This window comes from Capricornis sumatraensis, chromosome 1 (genome assembly GCF_032405125.1).
Source record: "Capricornis sumatraensis isolate serow.1 chromosome 1, serow.2, whole genome shotgun sequence".
In the NCBI taxonomy this organism is placed as follows: domain Eukaryota; kingdom Metazoa; phylum Chordata; class Mammalia; order Artiodactyla; family Bovidae; genus Capricornis; species Capricornis sumatraensis.
Genome location: NC_091069.1, coordinates 248,273,008 through 248,291,464, shown reverse-complemented (window position 1 = coordinate 248,291,464; position 18,457 = coordinate 248,273,008). Strand labels below are relative to the sequence as shown.

Genomic DNA, 18,457 nt, shown 5'->3' with positions numbered 1-18,457 from the left:
CCAGGTTACTCCTGGGGACCCAGTGTAAGTAGTAATCATGCCACCTTCACTCTTAAAGAGTCCCAGTTTAAACAATAAATTATACTGGCATCCTGTATACATACCAGCCAGTCGAGTATCTGGCATGTTCTCTACTGAGTTCCCCGAGAGCAAAGATTATGACCTGTTCATGTATCTGTGCCACCATAGTCATAAATGTTTACCAGCATCTAGCATGGTGAATTGAAGAAGGCAATGGCACCTCACTCCAGTACTCTTGCCTGGAAAACCCCATGGACAGAGAAGCCTGGTGGGCTGCAGTTCATGGGGTCGCAAAGAGTCAGACACGACTGAGCAACTTCACTTTCACTTTTCACTTGCACGCAATGGAGAAGGAAATGGCAACCCACTCCAGCGTTCTTGCCTGGAGAATCCCAGGGACAAGGGAGCCTTGTGGACTGCCGTCTATGGGGTCGCACAGAGTCAGACACGACTGAAGTGACTTAGCAGCAGCAGCAGCATGGTGAATGGCACATAAACAAACATTTGTTAACTCAGAGAGGATAAAAATAGCCCACTCTTTTCACAGGGATCTCTACTCAATATTTTGTAATATCTATAAGGCAAAAAATCTGAAAAATCATATAAATACACACACACACATATATAACTGAGTCACTTTGCTATACACCTGAAACTAACACAACATGGTAAATCACTACAATTAATAAAAAGAAAAGAATATCCAGCTATGAGGTCGAGAACGCTCAAAAGAACTAAGTGAGCCTTCTCTTCTGTAAGCCCCTCTTTCCCTCTTTGCAGAAGAGAGGGTCTTGCGGTCAGAGGACTGTCCAGCCTGGAAGATTCCTTAAAGCCCTTCTTCCCCACCCGGAAAGCCCAGTCGCTCACCTGCACACATGCCATCCAGCCCCGGGGGAGACGAGCGGGGGGACTTCAGGTAACCCACACACTGGTGCGAGCCCTCCACGTTCAGGCACAGTTCCTTCCCGGAGCAGGTGTTGAGTTCACCATAGGAACATTCATTCACATCTACGGAGGAGGAGAACAGGTAAGGACGCTCATCGGAGCCATCCCCGTCAACCTCGAGACATGTGTCACATGAGCTGAGGAAGTGGGTGAGGCTGCGGTCTTGGGGGCCCTCTTGACGCCCTGCCCCAGAGGCCTCATTGGCCACAGCCTCCTCCACCGGAGCAGCCAGCCCACAGCTCAGTGCATGGTTGTGGCCTGAGCGAATCACCCTGGGGCTGTGTTGAGTCTGATTTCATGGGGTCCGGGCATCCTCCCCAAGCATCAGCCCTGTGAACAGTAGTGTGTGGACGAGGAAAGAGGACAGAGCAGCCCCTGCTGTGCAGAAGGGGCCTGGTCCTCCCCTATCTGGTGGGAGCACAGCTCAGAACAGGCAACCAGGCTTCTCCATGACCAGGACAGAGTGACACAAGGCAAGACCATTTATCTAAGCCATACGGAAAAAGACCAGCATCGTCCACTAAATACCAACCCCCTCTCTTGGCCACAGTGATGGGCTATTCATTCTTCACCAACCCTCGCACATCTTCATGCTGGCTTCCCCTTCCTGTGGGTAAGATTTGTTGAGACCCCAATCACAGAATTGCCTCTGCTTTGGGACAGCATCCAGGCTAGAACAAGCCCCACATCCTCACCCCTTCTTCTCCCAAACCACCCACTTCAAGCTGTACCCATAATGGATGCTCTCCGATGCCCTCCCCCATGAGATGCAAGTGATCGAGACACAATCCCTCCTTGTTCACCTACAGGGGAGTTCTCAGGGTCCCCCTGTGGAAACCTGGCAGAACAGACAAGACAAGTGCTTGGCTTACAGGCACTGCTCAGTCTGGTTTTCAAGAACATTTGTGGAATTTGAAGATAATTAAATGCCATCATTAGAGCTTTCCCCAGGCTTCCCAGGTGGCTCAGTGGTAAAGAATTCACCCGCCAATGCAGGAGATGTGGGTTCCATCCCTGGGTTGGAAAGACCCCCTGGAGACGAAAGTGGCAAGCCAGTCCAGGATTCTTGCCTGGGAAATCCCATGGACGGAGGAGTCTGGTGGGCTACAGTCCATGGGCCCTCAAAGAGTCAGACACGACCTAGTGACTGAACAACAGGAGCAAAAGAGCTTTCCCCAGGCTGCAGACCCTGGCCTCTTGGTGTGTGACCTTCAGCGTCCTGGAATGAGCTGTCTCACAAGAGCAGCCACCCTCCCAGGGGCACAGCAATCTTCAGCTGCCTCCTGTCGCTCAAAAGAACCTTCTACTGAAGTCCACCCATCTGCTTATGGACTGGCCACAGCTGCTTTCATGCCACGTGGCAAAGCTAAGCAGCTGAAACAGCCCATGAGACCCACAGCCAAAAAAAAATCTACTATCTGACCTTTTTCAGAAAGTTTGCTGACCCCTGACATAGACACACACACACACACACACACACACACACACACACACAAATACCAGGTAATTTCTTCCAGAAACACATTGGTGTACTTCACCAAATTCAGCTCTGGCTCAAGACTCTTTGGGGACTTGCCTGATGGTGGACTTGCCAGTGGTTACGTATCTGCTTTCCAATGCAGGGGACTCAGGTTCAATTCCTGGTCAGGGAAGTAAGATCCCACACGCTATGTAGCATGTCCAAAGGAAATCTTAAAAAAGAGCCTTCTAGATACAAGGATGTTCTTGGCAAGGGTGGGAAAGAGACTAGAGGGCAATTTGGGACCCCAAGAACAGATGACACGGATTACTTGAGGGGTATTCTGGGACTCAGCGTCCAGTTCTATCTGGATGGAAGGAGAAACCCGTCATGAGAGGTGGACAAGGTGGGGCGAGGGGAGAGGAAGGCGATGCTGGTACAGAATCAGTTCTCAAAGTCTTGGCTTCGGCATCTAGAGTTTAACTTTGAGCTGGGGTGAGCCAGAGATGAGTCTGCCCTACCCCCCCAACTGGATGATTCTCCCAGCAGTCCTGCGGCCCCTGAGCCAAGGGGACCACCGAGGGGAGCCCCACCTTGCACTTGGACATCGATCACTTCATAGATGCGCTTCACCATGCCGTCCAGCACTGCAGAGACGCGGGCCACGGGCATCGGCCTTGGCAGGCCCAGCAGCAGCCAGGACACTGTGGTCGAGGTGTCCCCCCCGGCCGAGTGCAGGTGGTGGACAGTGGTGTCCAGTGGCTGCAGAGCACTGGTGACCTGTGAAACCAGGGTCAGAGCATCAGGTGGTAGAAGGGCACCCCCTCAGGTAGACTGGGAGAGGATGAGGTCCAGAGAGGTTATAAGCTATACACGTACACGGTACACGCACACACGCACTGTCCTCCTGTGCAAAAAAGAGAATTCTCTACAATATTTTTACTTCTGCCTTCATTCCAATAAAGTCCTGCAAACCAGATTATAAATACTTTGGGGCTGAATCGTGTCCCCCCTACCAAAAAACAATCCCCACATTGGAGTCCTAGCACCTCAGAAGGTGACCTCATTTGGAGACAAGGCTGATGCAGATGTAATTATTAAGATGAGCTCTTTAGGATGGGCCTTGCTCTAATGTGACTAGCGTCCTTCCACCAAGGAATTTGGACACAGACACTGGCAGGAGGGAATGGTGTGAAGACAAGGAGAAGCCAAGGAGAGTTCTGACACGTACCCCTGCCTGTGTGCTCTGCCATGGCAGCCCCGAAAAGAGACACGGGTCAGTGCGGGACCCCCGACCCCTTGCAGCTGACAGCAGAGAATCAGGTCTGGAATTAGGTGTCACGTCCGATATTTTCTGAAGTTTAATGATCTCTTTTCTTATTCCACTTGACTTCCTTTTGCTCCAGTCTAGTATCTTGACATCTCAAGGTACTATTTGCCTTGGGAAGCCAGGCAAAGCAGCATGACCACCAGGAGAGCCTCACTGAAGTGGGCTTTGCCAAGAAGCTCCCGAGTCTCCCCAGGGAACCAGAAGGTGTCTGGGGCAGGGGCATCAAAGCCTGTACCCTCCTCAGCAGGCTTGAAACCCTTCACATTGGTCGGCAGAGCAGAAAGCCAACACTGGCCTCTTGCGAACCCCTTAGTCAAAGTGCCTAACATTTGCTACAGTCAGGAGCCCGTGTGGACAGGCTCCTCCAGCAGGGAGGAACAAAGCCTGCACATACGAAGAGATAAAGGGTGACAGGAGAAACTGACATACAAAACCCAGCAACCACAACAGCTCAGAACCTACCCAGATCAGCATCATCGTAAGCTCTTTACATGGACTGTCTCAGCCTCACAGCCACTGTCTCAGGTAGGATTATGATTTTTTCTGTTTAACAGACTCTAAGGCACAGAGAGGTTAAGTAACTTGCCCAGGGTCACACAGCTGATGAGTGACAGTGCTGGGATTTGAATCCAGGTAATCTGGCTGCAGACTGGCCATGTTCCTACTGGCCTACTGTGCATCCCAAACTCTGCAACAAGCTAAGGAGAGACAGAAATCTCTTCCAGTGGGGGCACTTCCAGTTAAGGACACTTCTGGGTCAAGGTGATGACTGAGAATACCTCTCAAACCAGCTACTGCACAGCCCAGAGCAAGGGGAGGGAGTGTGCCCTCTGTAAACTGGGCTCACCCCAGCCAACTCTGGGTCTGATGTCATGGCACATGAGACACATCTGCGGGGCCTGATGCTCAGGCGGGACCAGCCACACCGTGTGGAGCCCAGTGCACAAGGAAAACATGCAGCCCCTTGTTCAGGAATCATCAAGCATTTCAAGAGGCAATGGCCGAGCATCTCACCAGGCACAGGGCCCTTCAGAGCATGTGGGGGATTGTGTGGGTCATTCGCCTGAGGTCAGACCACCATATAGGGCAGGCTCCTCACAGTGGGTGACAAGCAGTGCCTGCCCCTGCCAGCTGGGTTCCTAGGACCTGGGTGGGGGGCGTGGGGGACATCCAGCAGGTGGAGATATCCTGCTGGTTGGAGGCGTTGCTGAGGCGCCAGAAAGTTGGAGCTGTGTCTAGGCTGGGGCTCCCCAGGGGGCCAGTGTCACCCCTCAGGGGACCTGTGGCTACGCCTGGAGACAGTTTTGGTTGTCACAGCTGTGCACGTTTTGTGCTTAGAGCCAGGCCTGCTGCAAAATCCTATGGGACAGGCAGCCCCACAGCAAAGACCCATCCAGTCCCAATCGTGGATGGTGCTGTGGGGGTGGAGCCCTACCTAGAGGCCCCATCCAGCACCTTCCAAACTTCTGAGATACTCCCTCAACTGGGAGCCAGAACTTGGGATCCCTAAGGGAGGTACTCGAGGGCACAGCTCCAGGGCCTGGGTCGGCTGCACCCAGCACCCTTGTGTTTAAGCAACAGACCCTGGAGAGAGACAGGGTTCCCTGCTCCACGCCATGAGGGTGCAGGGCTTGTATACTGAGTACCTCAAAACACGCCAAACTGCATGCTTGCAAGAGTACACTTTGTTGCATGAAAATCATACCTCTTTCAAACCATTTTTAAGGAAGATCTCACGTTTGGTTCAGAGGCTGTCACTTAGGGTCCCTCATGGAGCCCCTTCCTCCCCCCACCTACCATGGAGTGCAAAAGCCTCATGTGATCCAGAAGCCGTGGGTCCACCTGCTGGAGCTCCTTGAAGTCCATCTTCACCACAACGGTCACGTTGTACCAGCAACCCTCCCGGTTGCTCTCTGGAGCTGCAGGAGGGAACATGGGTGAGCTACAGGCCCAGGACAGGGTGGGGCCGCCAGAGGTCACTGGGGCGGTGTGGCACAGTCCCGCACCTCCCGTCCCCTCTCCTCTCATATTACAGATAATCCTATGTGTACTGTATAATATATTATTACATACAATGGATACTAGCTGGGCTTCCCTGGTAGCTCAGGTGGCAAAGTATCTGCTTGCAATGCAGGAGACCTGAGTTCAATCCTGGGTCAGGAAGATCTTCGGAGCAGGGAATGGCAACCCCTCTTGTATTCTTGCCTGGACAATCCCATTGACAAGGGAGCCCAGCAGATAACAGTCCATGTGATCACAAAGAGTCAGACACAACTGAGAGACTAACACTTTAACTTCACTTTGATACTAGAAAATACTGTCTATATTATTTATAGTATATATATATATATATATATATATATATGTAATATAATACCCCATGGACTATACGGTCCATGGAATTCTCCAGGTCAAAATCTGGTGTGGGTGGCCTTTCCTATCTCCAGGGGATCTTCCCAACCCAGGGATTGGACCCAGGTCTCTCACATTGCAGGCAGATTTTTTACCAGCTGGGCCACAGGGAAGCCCGAGAATACTGGAATGGGTAGTCTATCCCTTCTCCAAAGAATCTTCCCAACCCAGGAATCAAACTGGGGTCTCTTGCATTGCAGCCAGATTTTTTTTACCAGCTGAACTACCAGGGAAGCCCTGTAGTATAATACAGTTAACTATATATGCTATTACTTTATACTACAGCATATTGGAAAGCAGAGACATTACTTTGCCAACAAAGGTCCGTCTAGTCAAGGCTATGGTTTTTCCTATGGTCATGTATGGATGCGAGAGTTGGACTGTGAAGAAAGCTAAGTGCCAAAGAATTGATGCTTTTGAACTGTGGTACTGGAGAAGACTCTTGAGAGTCCTTTGGACTGCAAGGAGATCCAACCAGTCCATTCTGAAGGAGATCAACCCTGGGATTTCTTTGGAAGGAATGATGCTAAAGCTGAAACTCCAGTACTTTGGCCACCTCACGAGAAGAGTTGACTCATTGGAAAAGACTCTGATGCTGGGAGGGATTGGGGGCAGGAGGAGAAGGGGACGACCGAGGAGGAGATGGCTGGATGGCATCACTGACTCGATGGATGTGAGTCTGAGTGAACTCCGGGAGTTGGTGATGGATAGGGAGGCCTGGCGTGCTGTGATTCATGGGGTTGCAGAGAATCGGACATGACTGAGCGACTGAACTGAACTGATGCTAGGTTATGTGCCACACCAATAAATAATGAATTATAACGTATATTGCACCATATATAATATGATGCGTGCATGCTCAGTTATTCCGACTGTTTCCATGGACCATAGCCCACCAGGCTCCTCTGTTCATGGGGTTTCCCAAACAAGAATACTAGAGTGGCTTCCCATTTCTTTCTCCAGTGGATCTTCCCAAACCAGGGACTGAACCCGAGTCTCCTCTGGCTCCTGCATTGGCTGGCAGATTCTTTACCTCCTAATGCCACTTGGGAAGCCTACATAAAACGTATACAATCATATGTTTCCCTAGCTCTGAACCTTGATGAACGCCTTCTCCTAGGGGCCGGCACTGAGAACCAGGCCATGGACCTGCCCGACAGGGGGGCCCCCACGGGGCTGCACCAGCTGACAGCCCGACACCACCCAGCTCTGACACAGCTCAACTCCCAGCAAACTCATGGGGCCCCAATGGCTTCCCCTGGCAATGTGGGGAAACTGGGGCCCCTGCTCTTCCGGGGAACGTCTTCCCCACTTCGGGCATCTGTGAGCACACGTTCCCCCCAGAGGTCAGTGGCTGGATATTGATGAGTGAAACAGGCCAGATACAGGCTGTAGGCTCCCCGTAAAACCCAGGCTGCTGCTTCTGGAAACCCACTCCCCGCTCCTCCCAGATCAGGCCCCTGCCCTACCTGGGGCTGTGGGGGCTGAGCAGTGGTGGCCCCCTGATGAGGGGCAGCACTTCTGAAGACCAGGACAGTCAGCGTCCAGGGTGCACGGCAAGGCAGACGCTTCCAGCCCCACCGCCGGGCAGCTCCCAGGTCTGGATGCAAACTCCTGAGACCGGTTCAGGGCTGGGGGGACAGGTGATGAGGTGATGAGTGATGAGTGGTATTGGCTGTAGAATCCCAGTGGGCCATTTGGTGCTGCATCTGGATGTCTCTGGGCAGAGGGATCCGTCTGCGGCTCCGAGCCATGCAGAGCAACCTGCCAAGGGCCTCGCCATGCCCTGCAGAGCAGCCATTAAGACCATTTGCTCTGACTCTAACGTAGCCCGACCAACTTTTCTAGGAGGAGGGCAGCTTTGGCTGGAGGCCTGGGTGTCCTCTCTCTTGGCCTTAGGAGTCCGTGTACAGGGGGCCTCCACCACCCCCTGAGAGGCCCCCTTGTTACTTTGCATCTTAACAGCTCACTCACTCATCCAGTATTTACTGAGCACTTACTCTGTGCCAGGCTCAGCACAAGGTGCCCAGGACCCAGCAGAAGGCCAGAGGCAAAGTCTTTCTCTGCCTTCAGGATACTTAGAGTCCAGTGGATGGGGGCCAGTGTACAAACAGAACTATGGGAGTTCGAGCAGATGAACACTGCAGAGAGGAAGGCAGGGCCCAGGAGCAGGTGGGCAGAGAAGACGGCACTGAAGACGAGCTTCTGTAGGGCCAGGGAGGTGGGGGAGCCTGCAAACCGTCAGCCTTTATGCCTGGGCAGGGGCAGCAGTGTGCAGAGTGAGGGGTAAAGGCAAGCATGAGGAGCTGGCCTGCTGATGGCATGGTGGGCAAGCAGGTGGGCTGGGTCACAGAAAACCGTCTGGTGTTGAGACAGGGGGCCTGGAGGGTCAGGGCAGTCCTGCAATGAAGGGGATGCTGTGGCTGCCCTGCCCAGATTCTCATGTTATTCTGACCCCATCTCACGTTATTCTGCGTCCCCATCTTCCAGGACCCTCAGGTGGCTCTTGGGGTCTGGATCTGCCGCACACCATATGTAGAGCCTCCAGTACCTGCCGTTCGACAAACCACCTTTCCACCCCTCAGCCAACGCCATGAAATCAACCCATCCTCTGCTCCTTCCCTCCCCTAGCCTGCTTCGCTGACCTCCACGAGGGCAGTCTGACCTCCTCGTCTGAGCTGTGTCCCGGCTGCCGGGAAGGCAAGGGCCTGTCTGAGAGCCCATTGTGATGGTCCAGGTGAGAAATGGTGCAGGCTGGACCAGGGTGATGGGTGGAGACAGAGGGAAGCCTCCGATCCTGGGAATATGCAGCTGCAACTGTCTGCAGGACGTACTGACAGACAGGACAGGATGTGAAAGAAGGAGAAGCTTCAGGAAGGCTTCAGGCCTGGTCATCCACTTGGCCCCATTCCTGGGAGAAGCTGCAGGAAGAACAGGCTCAGGCGCAGCCAGGGTTTGGGTGTGCAGATGGGAAGCTTGGCATGCCTTCAGAACCTGCACATGGAAATGTGGGCAGCGTGGGCTGTGCCCTCCCCTGGTCAGTTCCCGGGAGGTCCACCAAGGTCAGGCGGCAGGGCTGTGGGCTGCACGTCTCCAGGGCCACCACTCACAACGTGCTCTGCCTGGAGTAATACAGCTCCAGGTAGACAATGCAGATGTGCAGGCAAGAGCCCACAGGAAGTGAAAATGATGGGGGGTGAGGTGGGGCGTGCGGCCAGATGTGACTGGAGCCGCCATGTGAGACTCGGGGGACCCGGTGCCCTGACCCTTAGCCAGGGGTCTGGGGGAGTCATGAGTGGGCTTTTAAAGAAAAAGGGCTTTTAGAGATCTAAGAAAGGCAGGAACTATCTAAGAATCTGCAGTCTCCTAGGGGATCTAGCCAGGAGCCAGGGTGCCCATATTCCGGGATAGAAAAGCACAGAGGATGGATAGAGCGGGAACCTGGGGGAAGCTGGCTGGAGGCAGGTGGCCAGGTATGAGCCAATGCTATGAGACACTCAGTATCTAGGCATTGGGGGCAGCGGGACTGACCCCCCGGAGAATCTGTGGGTCTGTGCAAGCCCAGCAGTGGATGGAGCTGAGGGCAGCACAGGACACCAAAGGCTTCACAGCCCTGAGCTCAGGGGGCTAAGAGCAGCAGGGAGAAAAGTACAAGGAAGGTGAGACCCCAGCACCAGCATCTGAGAAAGGGCCTGCATGAGGTCCGGCTACCCACCCTGGGATAAGTGCCCCATGCCAGCACGAATGTCACTCAAACCCATCCAGCTCCCGCCCAGATCTACATAAGGCTCTGTGTCCCACATGACATTCAGAAGCACAGCTCCAGGCCCCTCAAACCCCTGGAAAGTCAGAGGAGGCGTGACAACCACGCTCTGGAAGGACGCCTACAGAGCTGGGGAGGACCCGCCCCTGGGGGAACTTGTGGGCTCGCCTGGTGGAAGGGAAGTGCTGAGTACTGACGGTGGTCCTCTGGGGGTCCCCTGGGCTCTCTGCAGGATGCTCCACACACAGAGAAAAGGGGGTGGCCCTTCCTGCTGGGAACACATCACCAGGGTGGCTGCATCGGCCAAGGAGAAGATTTAGCTGCTGAAACACATGCAGAGAGGATCCCCATCAGTTCTTTCCTTGTGGAAGCTGAGTCCGGGCTTGGCGGCCACTCTCAGGAGTATTCTCACCACGCTGCCCTTGGCTCCTTCCTCACTTCCTAGTTGTCTTGGTGGCTAGTCCAATGTCTGAAGTCCTGGAGAAACGGCCGCTCAGGGAGGGTTTTGGGAGTGTGAAGAACAGACGTGCAGGGCAGCCCGAGAGGTGGGGCTGGGATGGAAATGCGGGAATCCCTGGAGGGCCACCAACCAGGGATCCGGAGCTCTGTGCTTTCTCGCCCATCATAAAAACCGACCACCTCAGCACTGAAGATATGTGATACATGAATCTAAATGTATTAATAACCTGAGCTCCTGGGACAGAAAAGTGATGTTACGGGGGGAACGGAAATCCAAATAAAGCATGGAGCAGAGGTAACAGTAAGGCACCAGGGTTGTTACTTGCTGGCACGTGCACCCTGGAAATGTCAGAGCTAACATTAGGGACTCCGGGAGAGGAGGCGAGGGACTTTCTTTACTGTCTTTACAAATCTTTGTCTGGAAATCTAAAACTATTCTTAACCAAGAAGGATGAGCACCAAAGAATTGAAGCTTTTGACCTGTGGTGCTGAAGAAGACTCTTGACAGTCCCTTGGACAGCAAGGCAATCAAACCAGTCAATCTTAAAGGAAATCAACCCTGAATATTCACTGGAAGGTCTGATGCTGAAGCTGAAACCCCAATACTTTGGCCACCTGAGGCGAAGAGCAGACTCATTGGAAAAGACCCTGATGCTGGGAAAGATTGAGGGCAGGAGGAGAAGGGGACAACAGAGGATGAGAGGGTTGAATGGCATCGTCGACTCAATGGATGTAAGTTTGAGCAAAGTCCGGGAGTTGGTGATGGACATGGAGGCCTGGTGTGCTGCAGTCCGTGGGGTCACAAAGAGCTGGACATGAGTGAGGAACTGAGCAGCAAGAGGCTTATCTAAATGAAAGGAAAATACAGGACACGGAGAAAAACTGACTTCCCAGAATGGTTGCTTGCTCACGATAGAAGTGCTTTCAAGTTACAGTTCGTCTTAATTTGAAGGCTGCTGGTAGTCTCTCTCTGTCCCTTAGGGCTGGCCAGCCTACGGAGAGCCCAAGAGAACGGTCAACAGTTCCGACTTGGTAGAAAGTTAAAAATCTGCTTCTCCTTCCCTAACTCAACACAAGCAATGCCTCCGGACTGCCCAGCACCTGGCCATCCCACGTTAGTCACATTTCAATGAGATAAGGCAGAGCTTTCTATCTGAGCCCTGAGGACTCTCCAGGGCTGGGGAATCTGATCCACTCTGGAATAATCAGATTATAATCCACCTCAGAATCCTCTTTCCTCAAAGGGACCCTGGCCATCAGCCCAGGAGATGGGAAGTTTGGGGTAGGCTCCCAGTCCAGCGGGGTCCTAGGCGTGTCGTGTGAAGGAGGCCAGCCAGGCAGGAACTTCAGGTATTGAGCGTCCACTGTGATGCTTGGTCCTCCTCTGAGGAATCCATCCTGGGTCAATATTCCAACTTGTGTGCAGCCGTGTTTGCACCATACATTACTCATTGCAGCATTATTTATAACGAAAAGCAATTGGAAACTACGAGATGTTAAGCGGTAGGAGATTGCTTAGTGCTGATCCATCCCTATGAGGTAATGCCTTGTGGGCATTAAATCATGCTGGAGAATGCGATCCTTTGACACAGAAGATGTTCCAGATAAATTGCCAAGGGGTGAAGCGTGCTACAAAATGTCTTCAACAGGGTGACCATGCTTTTGTAAAATGTCTGCCCTGAAGGAAACTAGAAGAAAATGTTAACAGTAGTTATTCTTGTGGGGCAAGGAAGGGGGTGATTATGGGAAATTTCCCTTTTTTTCTCTCTCTCTCTTCTTTGTTTCCAAATTTTCTCCATGGCTTGTGTATTCTTTTTTGTATTTTAAGTAGACATTTAAATAAAACCATGTATGGCTTATCATTGCTTTCAAAATGTGGGACTTAAAAAATTGAAAAGGTCATCTAGACTGAAAAACATACCACGTGTTCTCATAATGCCCTTCCCTTTTTTAGGTCCTTGGCTATTGAGTGGGAGGAGAAAGAAGAGAGCAAGGCTGAGGTTTTGGTGCTGCTGAGGATGAGACCTCTGAGCTGAGGTTGCTGAGATGTGAGAAGCCCCACACACAGGTGAGCTGCTTTTTGCCCTCCTCCTTTCCCAGACACCCTGGCTCCTCCTATGGCCACCACGTTCGGGGGCTGGCCTCTGCCTGGTTCCCTGACGGTCAGCCCCAGCACAGGCCTCAGTGCATCGCTTCCAGAGACTTCTCACTTCTGGTTCCAAACAGCCAGGCTGTCAGGAGGCATCACAGAGCCAACTTTGGTCCAACATTCAGGCTTTGATCAGAGAAGCCAGGCAGGCGTGGAGAGAATTGAGCTGCCGGTACCCATGGTATAAACTCTTCCGACCGGGTGCTTTCCAGCTGCCCACGTGGTGCCCCTGAGCTTGGAGTTGGGGGGAATCAAATGCTCACCGGGGGCCTCACAAGCCATAGCGAATGAGCGCTGCAGGTCCCCACCCCAGCTCTGTGCTCACACACCAGCCCCCTCAGCAGCTGCGGTGCCCAGCCGGGTCTAGACACCAAACCAAGACTTTCCCAATGGGCTCTGGGCCCAACACCACACACTGAGCCCGACGGGGGTCAGGGAGACTCAGGCCCGAGTCTGCCCCGACTTGGTCAAGGCACTCGCCTTCCCCGGTCTGCCTCCCCATCAGCTCCTGTCCAGTAATGACCAGAAATCTCCACTGAACGTTATAGGATGCCCTCAGTCGAGCCCCCTTTTCCTCTCTCTTCTCCATCCTTTGGGGCTCCTGACTGGGTTCTCTCCATATTGCTTCTAGAGTGACCCTTCTAAGGTCCGGGAGGATTGTGGACCCCCCACCCCATTTCAGCCCCCTTTGTGGGGCTTGGGGGGCCTTCTGGGTGAATGCTCCTTCCGTCACTCCCAGCGCCTCCACCTGGTCCCCACCTCAAACATCAGTCACACCACCGTCTGTAGTTCCCAGAGCAGATCTGCCCACAGGACTCTAGTTAGAATGTTCTGGGCCTCTCCTGCCTGGTGAGTTTCTATTTAAAGGCGCTCACACTTTAAAAGTGGGGCTGAGTCCCCAAGAGGCTGGTCTGCTGGGAAGAAACATGTGCGGCAGGTGCCTCCCTGCCTTCTATCTGGGAGAATTCGCTTGTCAGTGCTGCAGGGCAGCAGAGTGCAGAGAAAGGTGACCGCTGGGGCTGGGTGGGGCCGAGGATGCCTCTGGCCTTCTGGACTTGTGACCCCATCAGCCCCACGACCGCCAGCAGGTGGGAAGCGTGGTCTCCATAGGTGAAGGTGGGCAGGGCAGGGTGGCCCCTCCATCAACCAGAATCTGATGCTCCAAGCCAAGTGCCGTGAGCCCCATCCAAGGCCTCCCTAACCTGGCACACCCCTCCAGGAATAGGGTGCTCCCAGGGCAGGGGCACCACCCTTTGTACATGTGGCCCTTAGAGACAGGGAGAGTGGAGAGGGGTCCCACAGTCAGCACAGGAAGAGACACCTCGAACCCAGCACCAAGGGACAGCCCCCCCATCAATGCCCACAAATTTCCCTTTAGGGAACCAGCATGAACGCACAGCAGCCGCACAGCTCCAGACCTGACGCCCCCGACCCTTCCTGGCTTTGCTGGTGGTGGCAGTGGTGTCATTTGAAAATTCCAGGGAGAGTTTCGCTCCTTGGACCTGCTCACTCTGAGCTGTCCCGTCGTCTCTGAGTCTGGCCTCTGAGCAGGGTTGGTGCAGATGTCAGCTCTCCTGACCTCCGCAGGCTCCAGGGGCCTGAGGGAGGGCAACCTCAGAAGGACCCTGTGTTCCACCCACACAACCATCTGCAGGGTCTGGCTGATTCCTGACTCTACATCTTATAGCCCCCGAGGTTGGGGGTATGGGGTCCACACCTAGCCTGCTGCCTGTCCTGGCCTCCGGCCCCGGCGATGGCACACATGGGACCCTCCCTGCACCCTCCCAAGCTGGCACTTTCTGCTTTTGGAGGTGATGGCCCTCACGTCTCAGGGTGCCCCATGGCCACCCACAGAGCCCCACCCTTCTCGCTTCCCCTCCATCACGGGTGTGAGGACAGGGCGACCTCCTGACTGCTCAGAAACCCATCTTAGCTCTGGAACTGACTCAAAGTAATGATCACACCTCCCCCACATTCACACATGCACCCGCCTGCACCCTCACCCTGGAAGAAGTCTTCTGGGAAGTTCCCTTTGGGCCGAGAGGCTGAGCTCCAAACCCCCACACAGCATGGTCCCCTCAATCTCAGACATGGCCCGGACCAGCCACACCAGTGCTGGTCACCACCCCAAGCATCTTTAAATCACCCCTGGAGGCCTCTGGACAGTTAGGGGCCCCTTTCCATCTCTTACAGATTGGAGTTCAGATACGGATTTCACAGTCTGTTGAATGAAAAACCTGGCTGCCAACATAGAGGAGATACAAATGCTGGTTCTCAGACTTAGCTGCTGGTTAGAATTCCTGGTGAATGTTTATGCCTGTTAAGCGCTAAGTCACGTCTGACTCTGTGACCCCACCGACTGTAGCCTACCATGCTCCTCTGTCCTCGGGACTCTCCAGGCAAGAATACTGGAGTGGGTTGCCGTTTCCTCCTCCAGGGGATCTTCCCGACCCAGGGATCGAACCCGGGTCTATTGTGTCTCCTGCATTGGCAGGTGGGTTGTTTACCATTAGTGCCACTGGGGAAGCACAAAAATTGGAGCCTTAAAAAAAAGATCTCAGCACCCAAGCTCTGCCCCAGATGGAATCCATCGCAGCCTCTGAGAAGAGAGCCAGCCGTCGGCATTTTTAAAACTCTGGGGACTTTAATGTGCAACCATGTCTGAGAGCTGACACCCACGACAGGTTCTCAAAGTGGGGCCTCATGCCAGCAGCATTAGCACCCGTGAGAACGCGTACTCCATGCCTGACCCACTGGATGTGAAACCTTGGGCTGAGGCAAGTGCCCTGCGCTTGGGCCAGCCCTCTGAATGACCCAGCTGCACACGGGAGGCCAAGAAGCAGCGTTCTGAAAGGATCTAGTCAGTTCGGGGCTAAGGGCGTGAACAGTGGCTATCCCAAGACTGGACAGGACTCACGCAGGACACAGTAGAGGCCCAGCTGCTCGTAGCCCTCGCAGCAGTCGGTCACATTCCTGGGCTCCGGAACCTCCACCGCCAGGTACCGGGTCTGGTAGACGGTCTTCAGGCAGCGCCGCCAGGGGATCCAGCCGCCGCAGGGAACACGGGTCAGGCGGGACATCTGCATAGCCTTCACGCTCTGCACGCTCTGGGTCACGCTGTAGTTGCACAGCCGGAAGCCCAGCAGAGAGAGGCCTTTTTCTAGAAGGGAGGGAAGAGGATGGAGAAACAAGAGAAGAAAATGCTAGGATCAAACAATATGAAGGGTCCTTCTGCAAGTCCCCAGCTTCTGCAAGAGCAGGTGAAACAAAACCCCTGCACAGGGCAGACCCCAGGGCATCTGCCCACTGGCCTGTATCTGAGAAGGCAACGCAGACATGGAGACTCAAAGGATAAAGCATGATACCTGTGCTGCGCAATCCTCCTCTGCAAGACAGAGACGCCTCCCAGCCTGACCCTTGCTCCTCATCCCAGCAGTGCTGACTCTATATTGAAAGGAGGGATACAGAGGAACCAAGCATCTGGGGCTCACGTCCTGGGCTCTGCTGCGCATCCTCAGACTCTCCGGGCCAGAGAGACTGCGCACACCTCTCATCTCCACAGTAAGGGTTGTTGTCACATGCAACATGAATACGCAGCAGTTCCCTCGATGAATACACCAGCCCCACATGTGCTGGGCACACTGGCAGTGACACCGGAATGAGATGAAATACAAACACACATGTCAAGCTCATGTGAGACGTGCATGGATGGTCAAGTGCAATCTGACTGCTGCTATCATCAGCAGGAGATGAGGGCATGGCACCTGCAGTGAAACATCCAGGTTGCCTTATCTGGCCCTGAATGTCTTTCACCTGGAGCTTGGCTCCTGGGCACAGATGCCCATGGCCTTCGTCAGCATCATTACTTGGTTCTCGAGACCCTGTGGCACCTGCTCTCACCAGCCCTGTGTCTCAATGTCATGGACCAGCTCACCTGGGGCCCTGGGGTGTTCTATCTGCCCAGAGAGCCTCTCCTGCCTCATGGGGCAAGGACCATTATTATGGGCTGAAGGATGGCGGCTGTTGTTCAGTCGCTCAGTCATAGCCAACTCTTTGCGATCCCATGGACTGCAGCGTGCAGACTTCCCTGCCCTTCACTATCTCCCAGAGTTTGCTCAGATTCATGTCCGTTGATTCAGTGAAGCTATTTAACCATCTTGTCCTTTGTCGTCCCCTTCTCCTGCCCTCAACCTTTCCCAGCATCAGGGCCTTTTCCAATGAGTCAGCTCTTTGCATCCAGGCTAAAGTGTGTCCCACCCCAAATTCACACACTGAAGTTCTAAGGCCCAGGACCTCAAAATGTGACCTTACTTGGAAGTAGGGCTTCTGCAGACATAACTGGTTGAGATGAGTTTATACTGGAGCAGAGTGGCCTCTAAAGCAACATGACCAGTGTCCTTATGAGAGGGGAAATAGACACAGAGACAGGAATGCACCCAGGGAGATAAGATGTGAGGTGAGGCAGAGATCAGATTGTTGCTCCTACAGGCCAAGGTCACTCAAATCCCAAGCAGACCCAAGCCCCCGGAAGCTGGGGAGACGTGTGTCTGGGACAGACCCTCCCTCCCAGACTCAGGAGGAATCCACCATGCCCACACCTTGATCTTGAACTTCTGGCCTCCAGATTGAGGGGAAATAAATCTCAACTGTTAAGTCCCCCAGGAATCCCTGGTGGCTCAGTGGTAAATTATCCACCTGCAATGCAGGAGACCCGGGTTCAATCCCTGGGTCAGGGAGATTCCCTGGAGAAGGAAATGGCAACCCATTCTAGTATTCTTGACTGGAAAATCCCATGGACGGAGGAGCTTGGCAGGCTGCAGCCCTTGGGGTCGCAAAGAGTCAGACACAACTCAGTGACCAAACTAACACCACCAAGGCCCCCAGTCTGCAGTGCTTTGCCAAGGCAGACCCCAGGGCTGACACGGGGACCATGGGGTGCCCTCCACATTTGAGGCTAGTGTGAGACTCGCTGCATTCATGGGCTGTCAGTGAAGGACGAATGAATGACTTGAATATATCTTAGGTTTTCATATACTCAACCTTATATAGAGCTCTAAGCTCTATGAGACTGTATATCCACTGGATAGGGGCTCTATGTTATAGTGTAAACCTTCAGGGAGAAGTTGGATTTCTGGGGCAGAGCTCACAGGGGGACATCAGAAATCACCTTCATCCCCACGCCAGGACAACACGCCTGGAGACTCCCACCTTTGTCCTCTACGTGCTCAAGTGTGCACGTGCTAAGTCACTTCAGTCGTGTCCGACTCTTTGCGACCCCATGGACTGTAGCCCGCCAGCTCCTCTGTCCATGGGATTCTCCAGGCAAGAATACTGGAGTGGGTTGCTATGCCTTCCTCCAGAGGATCTTGCTGATCCAGGAACTGAGCCCACATGTCTTACATCTCCTGCATTGGCAGGCAGGCTCATTACCACTAGTGCCACCTGGGAAGCCCATGGGTGCCCACAAACATGCAGAAAGCGAGGCTTGGGGGTTGGTGACCCCAAAAGAAATGAGGCCAAGCCAGCCCTCATGCTCAGGCGGGCGGGAGAGCCTGCAGCCTTCCTCCGGACAGAGTCAGGTGCTGAATCCCACCACCCCAGAGCGAGTCTACTCCCAAGCCACATGGTGGCCTCCCTGGGAATGGCCAGGGCTCTGGGGGAGGACACAACCTGCACCCACAGAGACCAGGTCCCAGGAAGCCTTGGGAGGGACCAGGAGGCCCCAGACTGGGTGGGGTGAGGCAGGAGCAGGCGGCTTCCGAAGCCAGAGCTTAGAGGTGACTGAGGGGGCTGGAGAAGATGTGCAGTGAGCAGGGTCTCCATGGAGCAATGGGGTGAACAGGACAAAGCTTCCTGCGTGGAGAAGTCGGTGAGGCCGACCTAGACCTTGTTTTTCATCTGAACTGAAGGCAAGATGCA

General features: G+C 53.9%; 1 protein-coding gene across 1 annotated transcript in view; it reads right to left on the bottom strand.

Annotated features, from left to right (window-relative positions):
* Positions 1-18,457, bottom strand: part of UMODL1 (uromodulin like 1) — an 82,331-nt gene that overhangs the window by 62,074 nt on the left and 1,800 nt on the right. The window contains exons 2-6 of the mRNA XM_068969419.1: positions 15,456-15,698; positions 7,637-7,798; positions 5,553-5,674; positions 3,019-3,205; positions 897-1,029 (exon numbers count right to left, since the gene is read on the bottom strand). Coding sequence (XP_068825520.1) covers positions 897-1,029; positions 3,019-3,205; positions 5,553-5,674; positions 7,637-7,798; positions 15,456-15,698 — 847 coding nt within the window. The remainder of the gene's footprint in view (positions 1-896; positions 1,030-3,018; positions 3,206-5,552; positions 5,675-7,636; positions 7,799-15,455; positions 15,699-18,457) is intronic.